General features: G+C 41.8%; 1 protein-coding gene across 1 annotated transcript in view; it reads right to left on the bottom strand.

The window, feature by feature from the left end:
* Positions 1 to 14218, bottom strand: part of ANTXR1 (ANTXR cell adhesion molecule 1) — a 111292-nt gene extending 97074 nt beyond the window's left edge. Inside the window, exons 1-4 of the mRNA XM_005234225.3 lie at positions 13739 to 14218; positions 4494 to 4565; positions 3575 to 3646; positions 941 to 1022 (exon numbers count right to left, since the gene is read on the bottom strand). Coding sequence (XP_005234282.1) covers positions 941 to 1022; positions 3575 to 3646; positions 4494 to 4565; positions 13739 to 13890 — 378 coding nt within the window. The 5' untranslated portion in view covers positions 13891 to 14218. The remainder of the gene's footprint in view (positions 1 to 940; positions 1023 to 3574; positions 3647 to 4493; positions 4566 to 13738) is intronic.
* Positions 14219 to 19413: the final 5195 nt, after the last annotated feature.

Here is a 19413-nt window from a genome sequence, read left to right as displayed (position 1 = left end):
GCTATCTGAAAATCACACTCACCTTCTGCCTTGAGAAACATTCTACGTCCATTGATAAATACTCCCCAGCACCTCTAGATCAGCTACTCCAATAGCAAATAAAAAAAACTGCAGGGAGATATTCTTATGCTTCTGTCTCCCATTTGATCTATGCTCAAGCATATTCTGCAGGGTAGAAAGGCAAAGGCTTCAGTGTGCATCAATTTAAAATTAAGAAGTAGGCCACCCTGGCCACACTTGACTTACTCATTTCATTTCTGTTCTGAATTTAAATTTGGGTTTTTTGGACTTCTGCAGAGTTTCTGAAGTCACCACACTCTGGGACTTGGTTTTGGACTCCTAGTTAAGAGCCAGCATCTCTGTCAGGTCACCCGAATTTTTGTTGTGTGTTCACATGCATTTTCAATAGGCAGGCAGTTCCACAATCCTCGCAAATGCATGTGTAGTACAGAAGTGGGAGGGGTTCAGGAGTTCAGGTTTAGAGAAAATCCTTAGCTTGTAAAACAAACAGGAGATGGCCAGAGCAAGCAATAACCTTTGGGCAGCATTATTTGTCTACCAGGGAGAACATGTTAGAGCCATGGTCTCAGCTCCCACCCAACTCTAACAAGCCTACTACAGCACCCATGTAGGACTCTGGGCAGCTTTCCACTCTTTGTGAACATGGTTCCATGTGGGAATGCAATGTCAGAGACTTCTGCCTTGTCCTAAGCTGCAAAAGCTGCTCCCCCCATAAAAGCTGAAGGCAAAAGAAAAGTAGCAGGGTTTACAGCTCCCTTTTACCGGATCCAACACTGTGTACACTTCAGTGTGTCTATTGCATAAAAGGGAAATAGCCCCAGTTTCGTACTAGACAATTATTAACCAGATTCATTTGTTTAACATTTCCCGAGGAGCACCCAGACACAGTTTAAAGGCACTATAGCATGCAACTAGTTACCCTTTCAAATCCTTCATGCATGTATGTGTCACCTCCTGGAAGGACCTTCTGCAGCTCTTCTAGACCCTGACGTATCTGTTCCCTGAAATGAATGCAGATGCACTGTTAGATCCAAGATCAAATTTACCAGGAGCTGATATCCAGGTGAAGAGATGCATGGTAGAACTAGATACAGAGAGGGGGGGAAGACTTTAGCCAGTGTTTATATAGGCTAAAGTAATGTCTGGGTAGATGCCTTTCTAAGGATGTGGAAAACAGAACACTTGGGCTGCCGGTGTTCCCACAGCCTGGGGAAAGCATCACAACAGCAGCATCTCCCAGGTCAATATCCATACATTTCTTTCTCAATACATATTCCCTGTGTAACCCTGGTCAAACATTTGATGCAGAGCAGCCCACTTGCACCTGGCTCACTCCTCACTTAGGCTCTCTTGACATACAAATGTAATCAAACACACACAAAAAATGAACCAATCTCAAACCATCCTGGCAACTCCTGTTTGTTTGGACATTACACCTTCAGTTCCTGTTCAAACTGACTTTAAGATTAAAGCCTTTCCCAATAGTTTACTACAATTCAGGGTATCTGTTTCAATCTTTTCAGAAATCCCAGGCACAGTGACAGATCATCTGCAGGCTAAACGGGATGGACGCCCCTTTGCTGTTCCATTGAGCTGCAGGCACCAAACTCTGGAAGCCAAGTACAGGTCAGGAGTCTTTAATACCAAGATAACACCCTGCAATGTGTGGGGTGTATCTCTGAGCAAACTATAAAAACTCCATGGGAAACCGATTAAGTCACTGCAATTCAGGACCATGCTGACATTGTAAGACTGAACGCCAGAAAGCAGTTTTGTCCCTGCATTTTTTAACTACCTCAGAAAATCCAGTTTGTGTGATCACAACTCTATCTCATGTTTGTGAGGCTGACTGCAGCAGGGCATCAACATTATCCAGTCTACAGAGAGGTAACTCCCACAGGGGAAAAAAAAAAAAAAAAAAAAAAAAAAGAGTATCTGCTTTTCCAGTAGGTTGAATTATCAAACTTTCAAGAACTCATTCTGTACCTCTGACAACCCAAACTAGTGAGACATGGAGCTTGTATATCATACGTGGGCTAGGGACAGACATTTCCTCCATTCAGCTACCCATGCACATACCAAGCTGAAGCTGAATATAAAATAAAGACCATTTCCTGTGATCAGAACTATTTTTTCAAACATGAGCACTGAAATTTTGAAATATAAAATAAAAGTCTTTAAAATATGTCAATCCAATCCCATTAGAAGCACAGGTTTTCCAAAAGGGATATTAAGCACCCATAACCTTCACATTCAGATGCTGATACACCACATGGAGACAGGGGCAAGGTAGAAGAGGTTTTGCCACTGCTCCAGCTTCCCAATTAAGAAAGGCCAGTGTTAACTAAAGCCTACACCTTGTTTGTCAGTCCTCCAGTAAAAAACAGCAGCTCTCCAGTCAGCTGGCTTTTAGACTAGTACCATATCAATATCCTGTTCCCAGTCAACATTTCTAGGACAGCTGGATAAATACGAAATACATTTCCACATGGGAAACACTGAAGTCTCATAGCTTAGAGCCTTAACAGACTAGAGATCTTTGCAATGGGGTGTGCTCACAGGGTGGGAGACAGAAAGAGCCAGGGAACAGGTTCTCTTCTGGCCTCAAGTTAGATATGGTTCATTCTCTTTATACTTATTGCTGCAGTAAGTGGCAAGAGATGCTTAGGCTGGCTGGGTTTAATGACATTTTTCATGGCCGGTATGTATGTGGATTGCTCTTTAGGAAAGCGGCCAATTTCCTATTCATTCCTCTATAGTATGTTCTGGTATGCAATTTCATAGACATCCAATATGTAAAACACATGCTGACTTATACAGTCTTCACATGTGTTACATATATTTTTGCTCCACGTGGCAATGAAGTTAACAGAGGAAGCAAGAGTGATTAAAGAATCTCATCCAGCTCTCCTTGAAGTCAGAGTAAAAAAAAAATAAAATCCATCCCGTAGATTTTACTGGGATTAACTTAGGGATCTACAGGGATATGACGATATGACAGGAACATGCTTCAGAAACATGGCAATCAAACCAGCACTTCCAGAAAATATACATGCTTGCAATCCACCCTAAACACTGTCTGTCTATAACATACCTTCCAACCTCCAAAGAAATCATGTTCGCCTCTACCTCAAGGGTATGGATATCACCTACATCTTTCAAGTTTATTTTTACGGGAAGGGACTTTCACCTATTTGTTTGCAGAAGAAACTCCCTAAGGATGTTTCAAAGGCAGTAAGGCTCTTGTCTAGCAAAAGCCTGAAAATCTGTGGAAGGCAGACTCCCTCAACGAAAGCAGTTTGAGTCAAAACCCTAATTGCTGGCAGAAACACATTTAGAAGTTAAAATTAAGAAGGCAACCTCTGCCTTAAGAGACCTTAACGCATTCTAGCAGAACAAGTGTCACATGTGAAAATGGGCAGGCAATTCAAACAAATTCAGAAGCACAAAGGTGTCACAACACTGCTCACAGTGGACTGGAAATCATTGAGCAAGGAAGGTGAAAAGCTACAAGGACACAAAAGCTGCTGTGCACCTTTAAACCTCTTCTTACCTGTCTTCTGTTAACCTCATTAGAATTGTCCCTCTAGTTGAAAAAACAATGAAGGACATCCTCAGCTGAGGGCTGGAGAAGGAGAGGAAAAAAAGTAAATTATTCTGGTGGTCCAGACCAGAGCTTACCGTATGCTTAACACCGAACACAGAGATTGCTATCTATATTACCACAGAATCAAAGGACGTCTGGGTCAGAAGGGACCTTAAAGATCATCTAGATCCAACCCCTGCCATGGACATGGACACCTTCCACTGGACCAGGTTGCTCAAATCCCCACCCAGCCTGGCCTTGAACATTTCTAGCGGTTACAACTCCACAGGATGAAAGACAAGACTAAGCAGCAAAAGGCGCTTTGCCTTTGGCCTTCCCAGTCAAGGCAAACCATGAGGATTCCTTCTGATATGTAAATAGCACATGCATCATGACCTTAGGACTGCTAAAGCAAGAAAGGCTTAAGTGCATCCTGGTACCCCCATGGAGACGAAAGAAGGCCAATTTTGTTTATCATAACACATTCCACCCATGGGCCTGGGGGATTTTTCACCCAGTCTCAAGTCACTCAGTGCCTGAAAGCTACAGCCTAAGGCCTCTCCCTGCAGACCCAAACTCCTGTACTACAGGCAGTAGCCAGCCGTCTCAGAAACAAGTGGATTCCTTCCCCACAAAAATACAATTTGATCCATGGAAGTCAGGCAGGAAAAAAGGAAAACTATTAGCTTATCTGCTCCTACATGACAGAAATCTGGGGAAAAGCAGTCAATGGGATAATCTGAGAAAAGCATTAAGAAGTCTCTCCCCCCCAAGTCCCCTGGTGGGAAGCAGCATGTGCTACTTGACTGTGACTGAGAGTGTGTCTCCTAGCTGCTGGCACACACACCCCTCCTCGTTCGCTCATCTGCAAAGCAGCGCTTCTTACCTTATGAACTTGCGGGCCAAATGTTCCACAAAATGATATATTTCATTCCAATGGTGCAGGACACTTCCTGATCTAGGGAAACAATTATTACAGGCGATATTAGTTTAATTGCTGCTATTGTAGTTTTCCCAGCCTAATGTTTTGTTACACGTTGCTCAGCTAGTCATTCCTTTTTCTTTTGTTTAACACTCACTGTCCACACTGTTCCTTTAAAAAGATATTAAATTGTAAATGGCATTTCCTACTTAACTTCGAAAAGCAGGAATAATTTACACTCCATGCAAGTGTCTGAGGCTACACTTGGCAATAACATATGGCAGTTATGCTAGACCTTCAGCACAGCCTTAAACAAATAAATCCTGTATGAGTGAAAACCCATCTCTCTGCACAGTATTTTAGATTAAATCCACCAACTCACTTGCCATACCATTACGCAGAGCTTTTAGCTCAAGTGTATTTTGAGAATAAAATGCAGTTGGAGGAACAGATTATTAAACTTCTCTACCACTGTGCTACATTCTATGAAAAGTAAAACCCCTTAGGTCCACATGCCAACTGTCCTGGCTAATTCATTCACACCCCAGTTAAAAGCAAAACAATTTAATTTTGCATTGCAGAAGAATAAACCATGGACTATAATAGGACTGGATTATTCTTCTTTATGCTTTAAGAACCAGGAAAAAATTAGGTTAATCAGCATCTTTCAGCATTAAATGCCCCTCCTAGCATGAAAACTTCTATGAACACTGAAATATTAATATTGGAAAAAATTCCTTCCTAGAATCAGAAAATAAATATGTCATCACTTATTTAATCCATTGAATACAATTAAAATATTTATAAAGGAAATAACCATTTTAGTTTTAATAGAAGCTTTAGTGATCTGCAGCCTGAGGAAGAAAAGATGAGCATTTGAGAAGAGTGGGGTTTTTTCGCTTCACAGAAAGAAAAAGCATCAGACCTGACTCTGTTCTACCTTAGACGTGAGAATGCCAATGAACAGCCATGAATAGATTCACCCAGGCACTGCACACCTGGTACCGCCAACCCCAGCCTGGCTGCAAAGAGCATTACTTCACTTCCTATAAGCACAGCAAGCATGCTAAACACATTGTGCAGGTCATACACGTTTCCTTCAATTCTCCCCACACCTGGTTTTTATTTGCAGCCATTCAGTAAAAACTTTGGCCTTACCCACTTGCTTCGTGATACCTTAAGACATTCTTTCTCTGTATGACCCCAATATATCCAAAGACAACCTTAGATGACATGCAATGAGGACCCTTGCACAGGTACAAAAGCATATAGACCGTCTGGAAAAACAGTGAATTCTCCAGCTCTTGTTGCACAAAGGAGTTGATACCAAATGCACTTTAAAGACAACCTTAAGGGCTCCCCAGTTTTGTCCATGATTCTAAAGGTCAGATTGCAGTGGAGACTTGATCATAAGCAAATGTTAATTGTGCTTCAGGGCTCTCTTTCCTTTCATCAGACAAGGACTTGAAATCATGACTTGTTCTTCATGCAAATAGGTATTGGAGAGGGCCAAAGAAACACTAGTAGCAAGGGTCTTGACAAACTGATTAAACCACACAGACAGTGGGAAAATCGCTGTCTTAGAACCGATGAAGGGCAAGGTACATCAGTACTTGCTTTCAAACAAGAAACAACTCCCGCTGCATGCAAACCGCAAACTGATAGAACGTAGACATGCCAAGCTCAGCCCCAGGTGCAAATTCCTCTGAGATGTATGGAATAACTCTGAGACCCTGAATATGACAGGCACTCCACTCCCATCAATGCCAAACAGCCCAAATAATTTCCAATAACTGGCCTGGAAAATAAGTATTTATTGCCTTTTACGGTGAGCTGTAAAAGAAACACTTGACTTTATAGCAATGATTGCATCAGTCTCTATAAGACACATGAAGCCAAGGCTTTGTTAACCATAAAAAAATTACTGCCTCCTTCAGTGAAATGTATGTTGCTACAGACCATATATCCACCTCTCAAAAAAAGTACACCTCGTTAAAGTTTCACTTCTCGTCAACCATCCAGTAGCAGACATGTGAAGCCAGGACCCCTTCACACATATACCCTAACCAACCTCCTCCAGGCCATCAGACAACACAACCGTACTACACTTTATGTTAAGGGAAAACTTAGCGCTCAGCCTCTGCCAGTACAAAGCCCTAACTAACCCCCACCTGCAACAGGACACTGCCCTAGAAGCTACGGTAGCTTTCAAAAGTATGGTTATTTCTTCTCCTCTGAAGAAAAGTTGATCGTCACTTAAAATTACTATTGCAGCAAGGCAGCTGGGAATGAGATCCAGCCACAGAGCACATAAGGTATGTAGGTCGTCATATAAAACTCCTGTCATTTTCCATGGCTCTGAGAAGTCATGCATTTTTTGAAAACAGCATTTGCCAGAATAAAGCTGAAAAACCAATAGCTCAATTCAATGATGTGCTAGTCAATAAGTCAATAGCACATCCTGCATAAGTGTTTGCCTTTGCAACTGCTGTTCCACCAGTTTTAAATTGTTTGGGCAGTTTTTTCAGGTATGCAGTGCCGTTTAATTCTTCACAAAGCATGACTTCAGCTCCTGCTGCACCACCTCCCCTTCATCATTCTCACTCTGTTCTCCCGCCAACAGTCCCATCTTTATGCCCTCTGGAACAAGCCTCCAAGCATCTGAAGTTACAGCTTTTTTTCTGTGAAACCTTCCTACACATCTATGAATGTACAAAAGGAACAACCTGAAGTTCAAGAGCTTGTTAATGTTAAACACCTATTTTAAGGAGACTTCTTACCATTGCTACAATCATAAAAACAAACCCTTTCTATCCCACAAAAGGATGCTTTCTGCTTTCACTGAAGTAGGGCAATTGGAATACTCTACAATCCATTTATTCTCATCTCTACCAAAGCAAGCTATAAAAGGGTCCCAAAATGAAGGCTCACACTTTTGCTGACCATACATTGTTCCTTCTAGCGCAGCAAGCTTTCCTCTGCAGCTAGACAACTTGCAGCCTACTTGCAGCTAAAGTCTCCATCTACTCAAGCCCAGCTGCCAGTGGCTATAAATGCCCAGGGTCTGCATTTAGAAAAAAGTACTCCTCCAATACATAAAATACATCTTCTGAAGCACACTTCAGATTTCCTACAGTCTTCACTTGGCATAAAATGGACAAAACCAATAAAACTAACCTTTTGCAGTCAATGGAAGGTTTGAAAAACCAGCATTAGCTTACAGTTTTCAACTCCACAGCTTTCAGCTGTGTTACTTGGAAGCCCTGCAGTAAAAGCCACTTGTCACTTGTAAAGCATCTCATAAAGCAGGCCAATACTCTGAGCAGGACAAGCATTTCTAAAGCCTAACTGTAAGGCAATAAAAGCCAAATTTAAAATCCTTATCTCTTCACATTCCCAAAGACAAACAAGATGATCAGCGAGCCACCACTTTGCAGCTGAATGGTTGGTTGATGCTACAAACTTGCAGTTTAAGAAAAAGCTCATCGTGAGGATGCCAAATTCTCTTGCTGGAGAAAAGTCTAATAAATGGAAATTAAGATTAAGTAAACATCATGCCTTTAACAAGGGAATGATACATTCTGTGGTCAAATGTGATGATATTTTCTACATCTAAACTAAATGTAAGGGTAAGAGACACTCCACACAGTTCTCCAGCCACAGAGAGCCGCACTCTGGCTAAACCCACCCTCCCGCAAGTACTTTTCTCCTGCTCACTGTGACAAGATGCACCATAACCCAAAGCTGCAGCAACTCAAACCTTCTTACAGTTTGTCTGTCCTGCACTTTTTAGACTCCTTATTTCCATTTCTGTCACTGCACCTTCCCAAAACACCCGTGATTTTATTTAGTTCACAAACTGGAAGAAAACAGAATCAAGCCCACAAACTCTTATACAAAGACTTCACATCAGTTACATGCACTGCAGCTGACAGAAGTAGACACCTGATTCAACGACTGATGTCAATCCAAATTATCCTTAAACTTCCACAGTTTTGGACTAATGTCAAGAAGTCTCATAGCTGCCAGACGTGGCATTGACCCAAAAAGTTTTGCAGCATCTTTTTATTGAGCTCTTTAAAAAATAACACAAATGAGCCAAAAAGTATCCTTTGTCTTTGCAAATACTTCAGGAGGAATTCTGAAAATACTACATAACACAAAGATGTTACAGAGATGATGCAATTCTTTGAGGAAATGTTACTATCTTTTACCACACTTCACATAAGAGAGTTCCCCAGAGATACTGTCAAATGTTTGAGGTTACAGGGTCTACAGAAGTCCAGTTCAGAGATTCTAAGTCCAATCTTAGTCCAAGAACATTCTTCTCTCCCTGATTGGCAGAGGATATTTATAAAACCAATGAATAAACAAGTAACCATGGTCTGAATTTACATTGAGCAGTAGATGAAGCGCAGAATGCTGCAGGCACACACTTAATCCTGGATGTAAGACAGCTCCCACCCATCCCTTTTACCAAGGAATAGTTAACCTTAGATTCACCACTGGCTAAAAAAACCCATGTACACAGGTCTGGACAGGTAAGGATTTCACATGCTAACTTAGCTCATTGCAATTGCATGCCTACATGCCTACAGTGGACTTAGGAGTTAATTACATTCCTTCAGGCAACAAGTAAAAAGATACAAGAATGCACAAATTTCTCCACCCTACCTTGCTAGCATCCCTCAACCCTCATGCCAAAATAAAAACTACGCCTCCGTATACTTGCAGCTCCCTGCCATCCAAACCAAATGCATACGTTTCTCTGGATCTGGATTCAGGCCTGTGATTCCAGAAAAACAATCAAGGAATCACTGACTAAGCCAATGAAGATCAGAGATTGTTTTGAACCTATTTCTGCAGGCACTCTATTTTACATTGCCTACTAAAGGCTTGTATTTCCTCAGATTGGAGCAGCTAGATTATTACTCAGCTCTGTAAGGGTCCTGTGGTTAGGGCTCACATTTCCCAAGGAAGAAGCGGTTCACGTAGGTCAGTCTCCCTGCCTGGCAATGCAGTGTCTGCCTGCTTTCCATCCCACTCTGCCCCCTATATTCTTCTACACTCTGAGTGTAGATCTGGACTTAGTCCTGTTTAAGTCATGGTAACTACAGCTACTAAAGCTAGATTCAGAGAAGCAACTATTAGCCTCTCTAGAGCAGGAGCTTCACTTCAAGACATCTGGTTAAAAATAGATCAGCTGTCTCGCTGAATAACGAAGGGATCACAGGAAACAGCTTGGATTACTTGCTTCATTTTGCCAAGGATCTTTTAAAGCCAAGTTTTCTTTCACGCATGTATGGTTCCTTGTGTGTTTTCTGCACATGGGTATAAAATGCCTACTATTTGCACACAACAGGCAACAGCATAGGAAATAACACCTTTAACCTACAGAGGATGTAACAAAAGATTACTGAGAAGACTTACTCATCGTTATTCCTTTCTCCCTACCTGCAAATAAATTAATCTGTGAGCTGCCTTTAAATATTCCAGCTGTGCTCATGGGAGGTATTTACATACTACAGCAGTAGATACCATGTCAGGTAGGGGCTGGGTCATAGTCTTCATTAATTTGTCACCTGGATGACATATTTAGAATAACTGGACAGTGTCAGCAAAAGCAAATGTTGGCTTTTTTTATCAACATCTCACCGCTTCCTCATTCTGCCTTCTTAATGAAGGCCCTGAATCTTATACTCAGGCTGTAAATTCTGTGGCACCATCTTCTGCCATGTTTTGGTACCATTCAGTCTATGGAAGCCTCAGCCCATGAAACCCCTCAGCACCACAGTAACACAGAAGGACAGGCCATCTAGGACCAGCTCTCTCAGCAATTCTCCCAAGACAAACTGGCCTTCGCTTCCACAACACTAGGCTCATCTTGGTATGACCTCCACTTTGAGATGCTCAGCATCCTGTATGACTAGATTCTGCATATAACCTAAACGCAAATAGCATACTACTATACTCTAAATAACATACAGCTTGAGTTTTAGCCCTCTCCACCTTTTTTTGATTTGTTTTGTTTTGCTATCAAAGCACAAGAAAAGTGGATTAATCCAGTCTTAATTCACATGAATACAATTCCTTCAGTGAACCTGTTGTCAGGCAGCTCAGAATTTCAAGTTAGGTGTTTTCTGTGTGTGGTACTATTTTTATCCTTTTAAGTTTGCTGCATGTCAAACAATGATTCTCCAGAGAGCTGACAAACCATTGTTTCCTCCAAAGTTGGGGCACTGCAACAACAACAGCGAGACAACTTCAGTTTTACTTGGCAAGGAGTTTGCCCAACTCAAACCGCAGTCCTCTGGGATGTCTTTGCATCACTTTGGGAGCATTACTCTTCTTGCCCGAGGTCCAATGGTCACAGCATGAAAGGCCTTCTCTAGTGCTACCTAAGCTGGTGAGAACTCTTGGAAGTGATAAAAGACACGCAAGTGCACGCACAGAGATTAAAGATGCTATCACACCCTAGCAAACATATCTGGTACCATTCAAGCTTTTGTTCTGTTTGTTACATGCACATCAAAGCTGCGTAGCATAACAGGATTATTTCTTAATGGCTGAATACTGGCTTTTCTTTTCTTTCTTGACCTGCAGAAATGGGAGATTTGCTTGAGGTCCTCTCAGCATGCCATCTGCAGGGCGTCACATCTCCAGTTGTCTGCAGACAGCTGGCGGAAGCCTGGTTTCCCTTCAACAGTTCACACAGCAAGTTTGCAGGAGTCTTCTAAAGGAGAATGTTGCAGGGAGCTAAAGCATCACTCCAGGAGAACAGCCTCTAACACGTGCCCCTTCCTCAGTGGGCTACGTGTTCATGTTGAAGGGGTTTCCTGTGGGCAGAGCGCGCTTCAGGAACCAGGTCTGTGACAGGACAGAGCACAGTGCAGCAGTTGGAACACGTCCGACAAGATGCACGCATCCAGGGCGCTAAATGGACAAAGTCACTGAATCCAACCAGGCACTGAGGCAAAAGGGTCAGTAGAGGGCTCTAGCACTAGTGACTGCCAGGGCCGTGTTTATTGTTTTTTATATTACTCCTTTGATACCAGAAAGTAGGTTGCTTAATATTTTAATGGCTTTCTTCCACCACTGAAATTAATATTTCATTTTTAAGAATCTACATGTCTTCTCCTTCAGTTTTCTTTATCACTTTTAATAATTTTGATCATTTTTAGAGCTATTGCAAACCTGAATCTATTCCATATCTGTTCCATAGTTTGCCTGGAGGCCTCTCTCCACATTCAGGACTGCAAGCAGCATTTTTGAAAACATTCTCTGGACAATTAGAAGGTAGAAAACCCAGGCTAAATAAGACACACGTTTTTTTAGACCTTCATCTTAGCCTCTAAGGAATAAAAGAAAGTTTTAAAGCCAAAGGATATGGGATAACCTACTCGACCACAGTAAGCCTTTCATCAAAGTAAGGCTAAACAATCAGGTCCACAGTATACTGTACACACTAGTAGCTTAAACACCATAACTCTCCTCCAAATTCCACTGGTGAGCAAGGAAATTTTTACATCAGATCCAGTTCTTTTCTGCACTAGAAAAATCCCTGAAATAGGAATCCTGCAACTGTCAAAGCAGGACTTTTTGTTGAATACCTTGATACATACACCAAGGTAAGCCTGCCTACTTGAAAGTTTGTGCCAAGCCTCATTTCCACCTAAATTCATAATCTCTTGAGCAAGGCTAGAAAGTCATGCTTCTGACTAACAGGACAGCACAGAACTTGAAATAAGTGGCTGTTAAAATCATGTTAGCTCAGAGGTATAACACACACAACCGTCAGATTTGAGAAAACCTTCAATCCTGCTTCAGCTTTCAGAGAAATACAGTTTGTAAAAGCTGTCTGCAGTACAAATCATGCTCCATTGGTTTTGGGTGGGTTTTCTTCTTTTACATGTAGCAATAGAAGTATTCCAACTAATAACTGAACAGCCAAAGCAACAAAATGCCCTAGACAGGTATATTTTTCCACTGAATAAAGTAAAAGAAAAAAAAATACCTTTCCCTTGGAGTGTTAGGACAACTGGCACACTAAAGGAGCCAATGTCTCAGTCTTACATTTTACCCAGTATTTTGTAATAAAGTGTTATGTAATTCCAAGTAATTTATACTAGCGGAATGTAGGAGCTACTGCAAAACACTCAAGAGGATCAGTCAGAAATCTTCATGTGTGAGCACTTTTGGCAACTTGCAAATACTTTCCTGTCTCTGAAATTTATGGTTAATAATGTCAGTACCATGGCTCTGGCATGCATATTCTCCAGTATTTCCAAACCTTTGGTTCAAAATAACTGTTTTTAATCAAGAAAATTGGGAGAATCATTTTAGCTAGTACTTTTTAATACTTTTGCGTAAATTGTTGTATTGCTTCAATATGAAACTTTCCAAAGCTCAGCACATATCTGTTTCACATTGCTCCATCTACAACCTGAAGGCCTGCAAAGAAGCAAACTTACCAGTGCCAAGAAGATGACACTATCACAATTAGTGATGAAAAAAGTGAGATAGGTAGTCATCTTCAGTATAAACAGTCAAAATATGCATTTGATTAACAGGAAACAAAGAAAGTGTGACTCAGTGTAGAGAAAACAAAGCTCTCCTTAAATGAGCACTCTAGTCCTTTTCCATCACAAGGGCTAAAATCAGACCCTTTCAAACGGAGTAGCCACCTCTCAGAGCTGGGTCTTTACCTGCAAGTTTTTGCTCTGGAACATACAGAGCTAAGGAGCAAGCGGTAACAGAAGCAGACCTCCAGGCAGGCGAGCATTTCCTCCACGTTTTCAGCTACAGAATTAATGCCTTTAATAATAACTCTCCAACCCCTGCTTTCATGAGTGCCTCAACCTTCATGGTTCACAGGGAAATCAGAGGTGATCAGGGTGCTGCCCTTCTCCCAACCACTCTTTTAAGAAATTGCAGGGTCAAGTACACAATAAAGCTTCTATATCAGCCACAGCAAAACTTACAACAATTCGATTTACACAGCACAATGGGATTATATACTAGACCTACCAAAAAAGTTACCACAACGAAAACAAACCCAGAGTAGTAAGGAGTTTTGCAGGTCCCTTGGGACACAGGGACTTCTACAAAACCAAAATCCAAAGAAAACCTCCTTGGTATCAGTATATGCTATTCCGGTTCATACCTAGAGAAAGATTTCTTCGAGAAAGAACAGAGTAGATCTGACTTACTTGTCTAGAATGAAATACAAATCAAATCCTCCGTAACAGGCAGGACCACCATTCTCTCTCTTTCCACCTTGTCCATCACAGGCTAGCATAAAAGTTGCTAGGAAGAGACATTTGAAGCCAAATCTCAAGATGCTTTGCTTTGCAATGGCCATTATATCCACAGAGGAGGAGAAAAAGAAATCTCTTCTTCCAAGGCTCCTTTATTTCACAGGTTTCTCCACAAAAGCCATTCAATGACCTTTAAATGTATATGTGTATATTTTATTCCTTAAAACTCCACTTGTAACAGTTGTCCTCAGGAATTGCAAGACTTTCCCCCTTGTTTCCCTTGCACTTCTGTTTCTTGGTTTCAGATTTCAAGATGCACAATACTGTATTTCACTTTTTTTTTTTTTAAAGGGACTTGACCCTCAGTCTTACTTGCAGCTCTCTGAAAGCAGCACCATTGTTTTGCAAGAGCAGGAGCAGCCTTCTAACAAATCTTGCTTTGTCACAGACTCCAGAAAATACAGGGAGGGTTTGAGGGTTTTTTTCATTCCTTAATTATTATTGTTATTATTAAGGATGGGAAGTTTTACTTTTCCCTTAGCAAAAAAAAGCTCAGAGAATGCCACCTTGTGGCGAAAACTCAAGCTGACGGGAGTCTGATTTTAAGCACATCATTCGTGCACCGACTGTACTAAACATACCACAGCAGCTTTAGGTATGATCGTAGAAGTCGTTTTGCTTACAGCAGTCACACAGCACCACGCCGAGATATCTTTGTTTCCTACGTAGGCAACATCTGAGTTTGAAGACTTTAAAAAACCTGCAGTAGCTTCACAAATGTTAAAGTGACAAGCCACACCAGGTTTCATCCCTCGTATTTTTTCAGTCACAAGAAACATGAAGCAGTGTCTGTGCCTATGAAACGGGCTTCCCCCTTTTACCATCCTTAGCAAACTCATTTCAGCCACTAGAGCCTAAACCCTCCTCCTTCCAAGAAAACTTGCTGGCAAATTTAACTTCAACTACATTTGTATTTTTTGTCTCCTTCTACAAACAGCACCAGAAGCTCTAAAACCTGAACAGGACAGCTCAAAAGCATTGTCCAGTCAAAGCACCACCACCCCCATACCAACAGGAGCTAAAGTAGAGATCCCAGAAGCAGAGGCTTCTGGCCTTCCCTCTCAAATCCCCTCAGGTTGTAACACACCTGTTCTCTGAGTGTAACTGCTGCTTAGCAGAACAGCTTCAGGTGTTGCATCAAGTGCAGAGGGACCAGGTCAGCTTTCTGACGTGGGATGCAAGTGCACTTTAGTCAGGCTTTCAAGCTGTTCTTCATTGCCTAAAGAGTTAATTTTGTCTTTAAAATATTCTTAGCAAAAACAATCAATCTGAGGAAAGATCAGGAAGACCAGCAGGGTAAGTTTCAAGAGAAAATGACAAACAGCATGACGATAGACTTTTGACAGAAGTGGAAACATTGGCATTACAAATTAGTCGGGCACTTTGCTGCGTTGATGATTAAAATTTTGGGAGTGTTCTCCCTCCCACACCTGGCTATGCTCAGCAAGTACACCAGCTCCATCTCCTCTAATGTGAGTAATACAGAGAGAGACATGGACAAATGGTACCTCCTTGGTCCTGATGTCAAATCCTGATCAAACCTCAAGTGGAGATCCCTTGGAAGTTAAAGCTTCCCTAGGGCTAGACAGGAGCATGATCAGTTGTTTAGTAAATGGATATTTTGGGCTTCCACACCTAAACTCAAGAGAAGTTGGGAGTGCAGGTGTGAGTCTTTCAGTTACCTCTTAGTCTGAAAGGAGAGTAGTAATACAGCTCCTTACTGCATAGGCAGAAGATCCATGTCAGGGAATCAGGCTTCCTACCATGAACAAAAATAAAGCACAATGTCAGAGAGGTGTATGAGAGGCTTTGCTGAGGTTGTTGTGATGCTTCCCAAACTGAGGGCTGGCACGTGCACCAGCCCTGGGTGGGCAGGATGTGAGGACAGGTGCTGCTTTTGGGGTCACTGTGAAAATGGGAGGAGCTGCCACCTCCTGGTCTACATATCTGGGTGATCTGGCCCTTCAGTACTGTGAGTTGGTGTCTAAGTGCAGGGTTGTGCTAGGTGAACAAGTAGGGTCTGGTGATTTTGAAGTGTTATATGGATGCTCTGAAGCAAAAATGTTTATAGTTATGAAGCTTGAATTGCCCAAACCCTGGGGTTATGCAATAGGTCAGTATTTGATTGCTGTACTGCCCTAAGGAAGGGGATGAGACTAGTGTGTGGATTCTTCTTTGGTATGTTAAAGTGAGTGGGAGGATGTAAAAATAGGAAGGGTAGAAGAAAAGCTTCCTTTCTGGGGACTGATATGCTGTTTTTGAGAAATTTTGGAAAAGTACTTAGGGCCAGCCTTAGACCTGAGGTATGGCTAGGACTCCTGCCACAGCCAGATGAAGTATCTCGTCACTTGTCACTAGCTTTTGACCTGTGTCTGCCTAAAGATGAAAAGCAGATTGATTTCTTCCATTTGTCTCTGACTGGCCCTGAGATAAACAAATATGTAGAGGTTAGAAAAGAAAAAGGCTGTACCTCAGGAAAGTATCTTTGGCCTGAAGCTAGCAGAGGGAAAGGAGGGGGAATGGAGGAAGAGATCAGATTCTATGTAGCTGTGGATTCAGGCTGACAGAAGGCCCAGGAAAGCTTGGGAAAAAGCCAAGGAATGAGGCATCAGATGAAGCTTAGAGCGCTCTGAGATGGAGGTTGCTGCTGACAAAGTGAAACACCATGCTGTAACACTGACTTTCTTCAGGGCTAGTCCTCTTCGTGTGTCTGTCTCACAAATGTGTCTGTTCATGATCTGGTGGTAATAGCAGCATCAACACTCTGAGAAAAGCAGCTCCATAAAAGGAAGCTCATGTGAGACACAGGACTGGAATTGTCCACAGGCACTGAAATGTCTGTCTGTTCCTCCCTCACTAAAAATGTTAGAAATAAAAATATTATGAATACTATAGGGTTTTGTGTGAAAGACCTAACGACTCTTGGAGAGACTGGGTGTGCTGTATTCTTTGTGCAAAAGAGATAAGAAGTAAAGTTTTAATTGCATACAGCATACATTATATATACATGCATAATACATTATATATACATGCATACATACAATAAAAAATGCTGGTTAAATTGCATACAGCACTTCAATGGTTAATTAAGCACCAACTGATGCCCTTGGTGTGTGACTGGAATTTGTATATGTAAATGATGGGGGAAGTGGTATCAGTAGGTTTCCTTGTTTTATCATCTAGTCCTTTACGCAACTTTTTTTGGAACTCACAGCTTGGAAGAAGCTGGTTCTGTCAGTCTGTGGTAGCAGAGGTGCTGCTGGTAGGCGAGGCATAGCACAGGGTGGGTCTGTGAGCGCTCACTTGGGAGTCTGGGGGTGGTTCCCTTTGGCTCGCAAAGGTCTGGTCTGGATGGTGGATAATGGCTTCTGTCAAGATCTCAAAATCGTGTTCGCTGGCTTTCATGGCAGTGCAGGAAGCTGTTGCAGCACTGGATGGATAATCAAGATGTCACAAATTGCCTACACTGACCAATGTTATTATCACAAATATATTATCACTGCACAGGAGCTCCTTCCATGTCGTCAGTGTAGCCAGTGAGTTTAAGGACATGTCTTTATCTTCAAATGGTGTAATTCAGCACAGCCCTGCTAGTATTAGCAGAGCTACACTGTTTTATGTGGTATAGAACAGATGTCTCGGTATGAGTTGTCTGCCTTTACATTTCAGCTGTACAACGTGTAACTCCCGGCTGACACCCAGTGGCCAAGGAGGCTTTTTTCTTCCCTGGCTTGCTCTATTTTTTCAAGAGATCAATAACACCCTTGTCTCTTGCTTTTATGTGGTTTTGCCTTGCTTTGATTTTATTTGTGTCTCCTGCAACATGTAAGGCAGTATTGCGTCATTTTTCTGGTCATTACAGTTCATTCCACTGGTGTTTTTTTTAACAAGGGCTGCTATAGGTATGTAACCTCTTCCTGAAGAGGAATACTAAGCTAAGTATACAGATGAAAATATAATGCTTGTAATGTATTAAATAAAATAGGAGAAAATATGGTATAGGGAATATTTCTACCACAATCTAAAGAAGGCCATGCATTTGCCTGCTTTTTAATTTCTAAATTAAAGCCTAAAGCTGCCTAGGAGCAGGGGCGCAGCCAGATGAGCTGTTGTCCCCTTTGGTTAGTGCCGTAGGAAAACAGGGCTGTGTAATAAGGCTATGCACATCCTGGCAACCTTCCCTCCTCTGCTCAGCATCACATCTATATTGCTTTTGTTTGCCTTTAACCATTTCCAAGCACTCTGCCAACACTAGAGCATCCTTGCAGCACCTCTGCAGGTGTGTCTTTTACATTCACTTACAGCCAGAAAAAATGCAGCCCAGTTTACTCAAAGGGGCATCTATCATTAGTGGTATTTTTCTCTCTAATTGAATTTAGACAAAGGTGATCAGCCTGGTTCCCACTGATCTGGAGTTTGGAACAAATGTTGAGGAAATCATTGGAGGTTTCCAGTTTTCAGCATTTCTGAAAATTGGGTGGCTGACTTTGACCTCTCTTCTTAAATGAAATCACTCTGTTAAAAGTATTTTCTAAGAACCTGAGCTCAAAACTCTGAATGCTCTAATGACCGAGTTCAAACCACAGCATAGGTGCCTGGATTCTCAGTCCCCTGTGACTCACAAGTCCATCCAATTTGATCAGATATTTAGACAGCAGTAATTAACCCCCTGAAGAAATTAAAGTTCATGAATTTTGAAATAATTAAGTCCAAAGTAACAACAATTATCTAGAAACATGCATTTAACTTTTAGACAGCAGTAATTAACCCCCTGAAGAAATTAAAGTTCATGAATTTTGAAATAATTAAGTCCAAAGTAACAACAATTATCTAGAAACATGCATTTAACTTTGAGCAAGTGAATATGCAAACAGCACTGATGAAGCACTGTTTGTTTAAATGAATATTAGGATCTTCTGCAGTTTGGTTTCCACTGGTTCTAAGGCAAAAGGATAAGCACACACGCCCAGCAGGAGGGAGCAGAGCTGCACAGAATGCAAGATTCAGATTTACTGACTGAATTTCACGTAATCCTATGGGATTTAAAAACAAATCCTAGGGTGTTGTTGGCTTTGCAGTGTCTGACCTGCCTTTTTCAAAGCGCTGTAAACATGGAGAATGTGACCATTTATCTATGAGGCAAGACATTGTATCTTAACTGATCCTCTTCTTCCTTGAAGACTTTTGTTGGAAGGAGTTAGTTATACTGATGGGTGCTCCAGCCTGGAGTTTGGACTGGAGTGATGAAGGGAAAACTTCTCCCTCTTCAGCCTGCACCGTGTTGTCAAATTATCCTGCTTCTAATCACGCTTACAGATCTCCTTTGATTGAGTATTGCCTACTGTCTTCAGTACTGCACTTATTAGCACATGCTTTAGATTTTATGGGACAAAATGCGGAAGAGTATATGCAGAGTGCAACTGTGATTCTTTAAAATCCCAAATCATTGCATATCAGATCCTGGAAGATGGCTTTGTGGACATCCACCATGCACTGCTCTCTGCCATTAAATGTCACCTGCCGGACCACTGTAACCTGCCTCTGTGCGGGAGGATGGCAGGGGCTGG

The sequence above is a fragment of the Falco peregrinus genome, chromosome 17 (assembly GCF_023634155.1).
Source record: "Falco peregrinus isolate bFalPer1 chromosome 17, bFalPer1.pri, whole genome shotgun sequence".
In the NCBI taxonomy this organism is placed as follows: Eukaryota; Metazoa; Chordata; class Aves; order Falconiformes; family Falconidae; genus Falco; species Falco peregrinus.
This window is presented reverse-complemented; position numbering and strand designations above follow the sequence as displayed.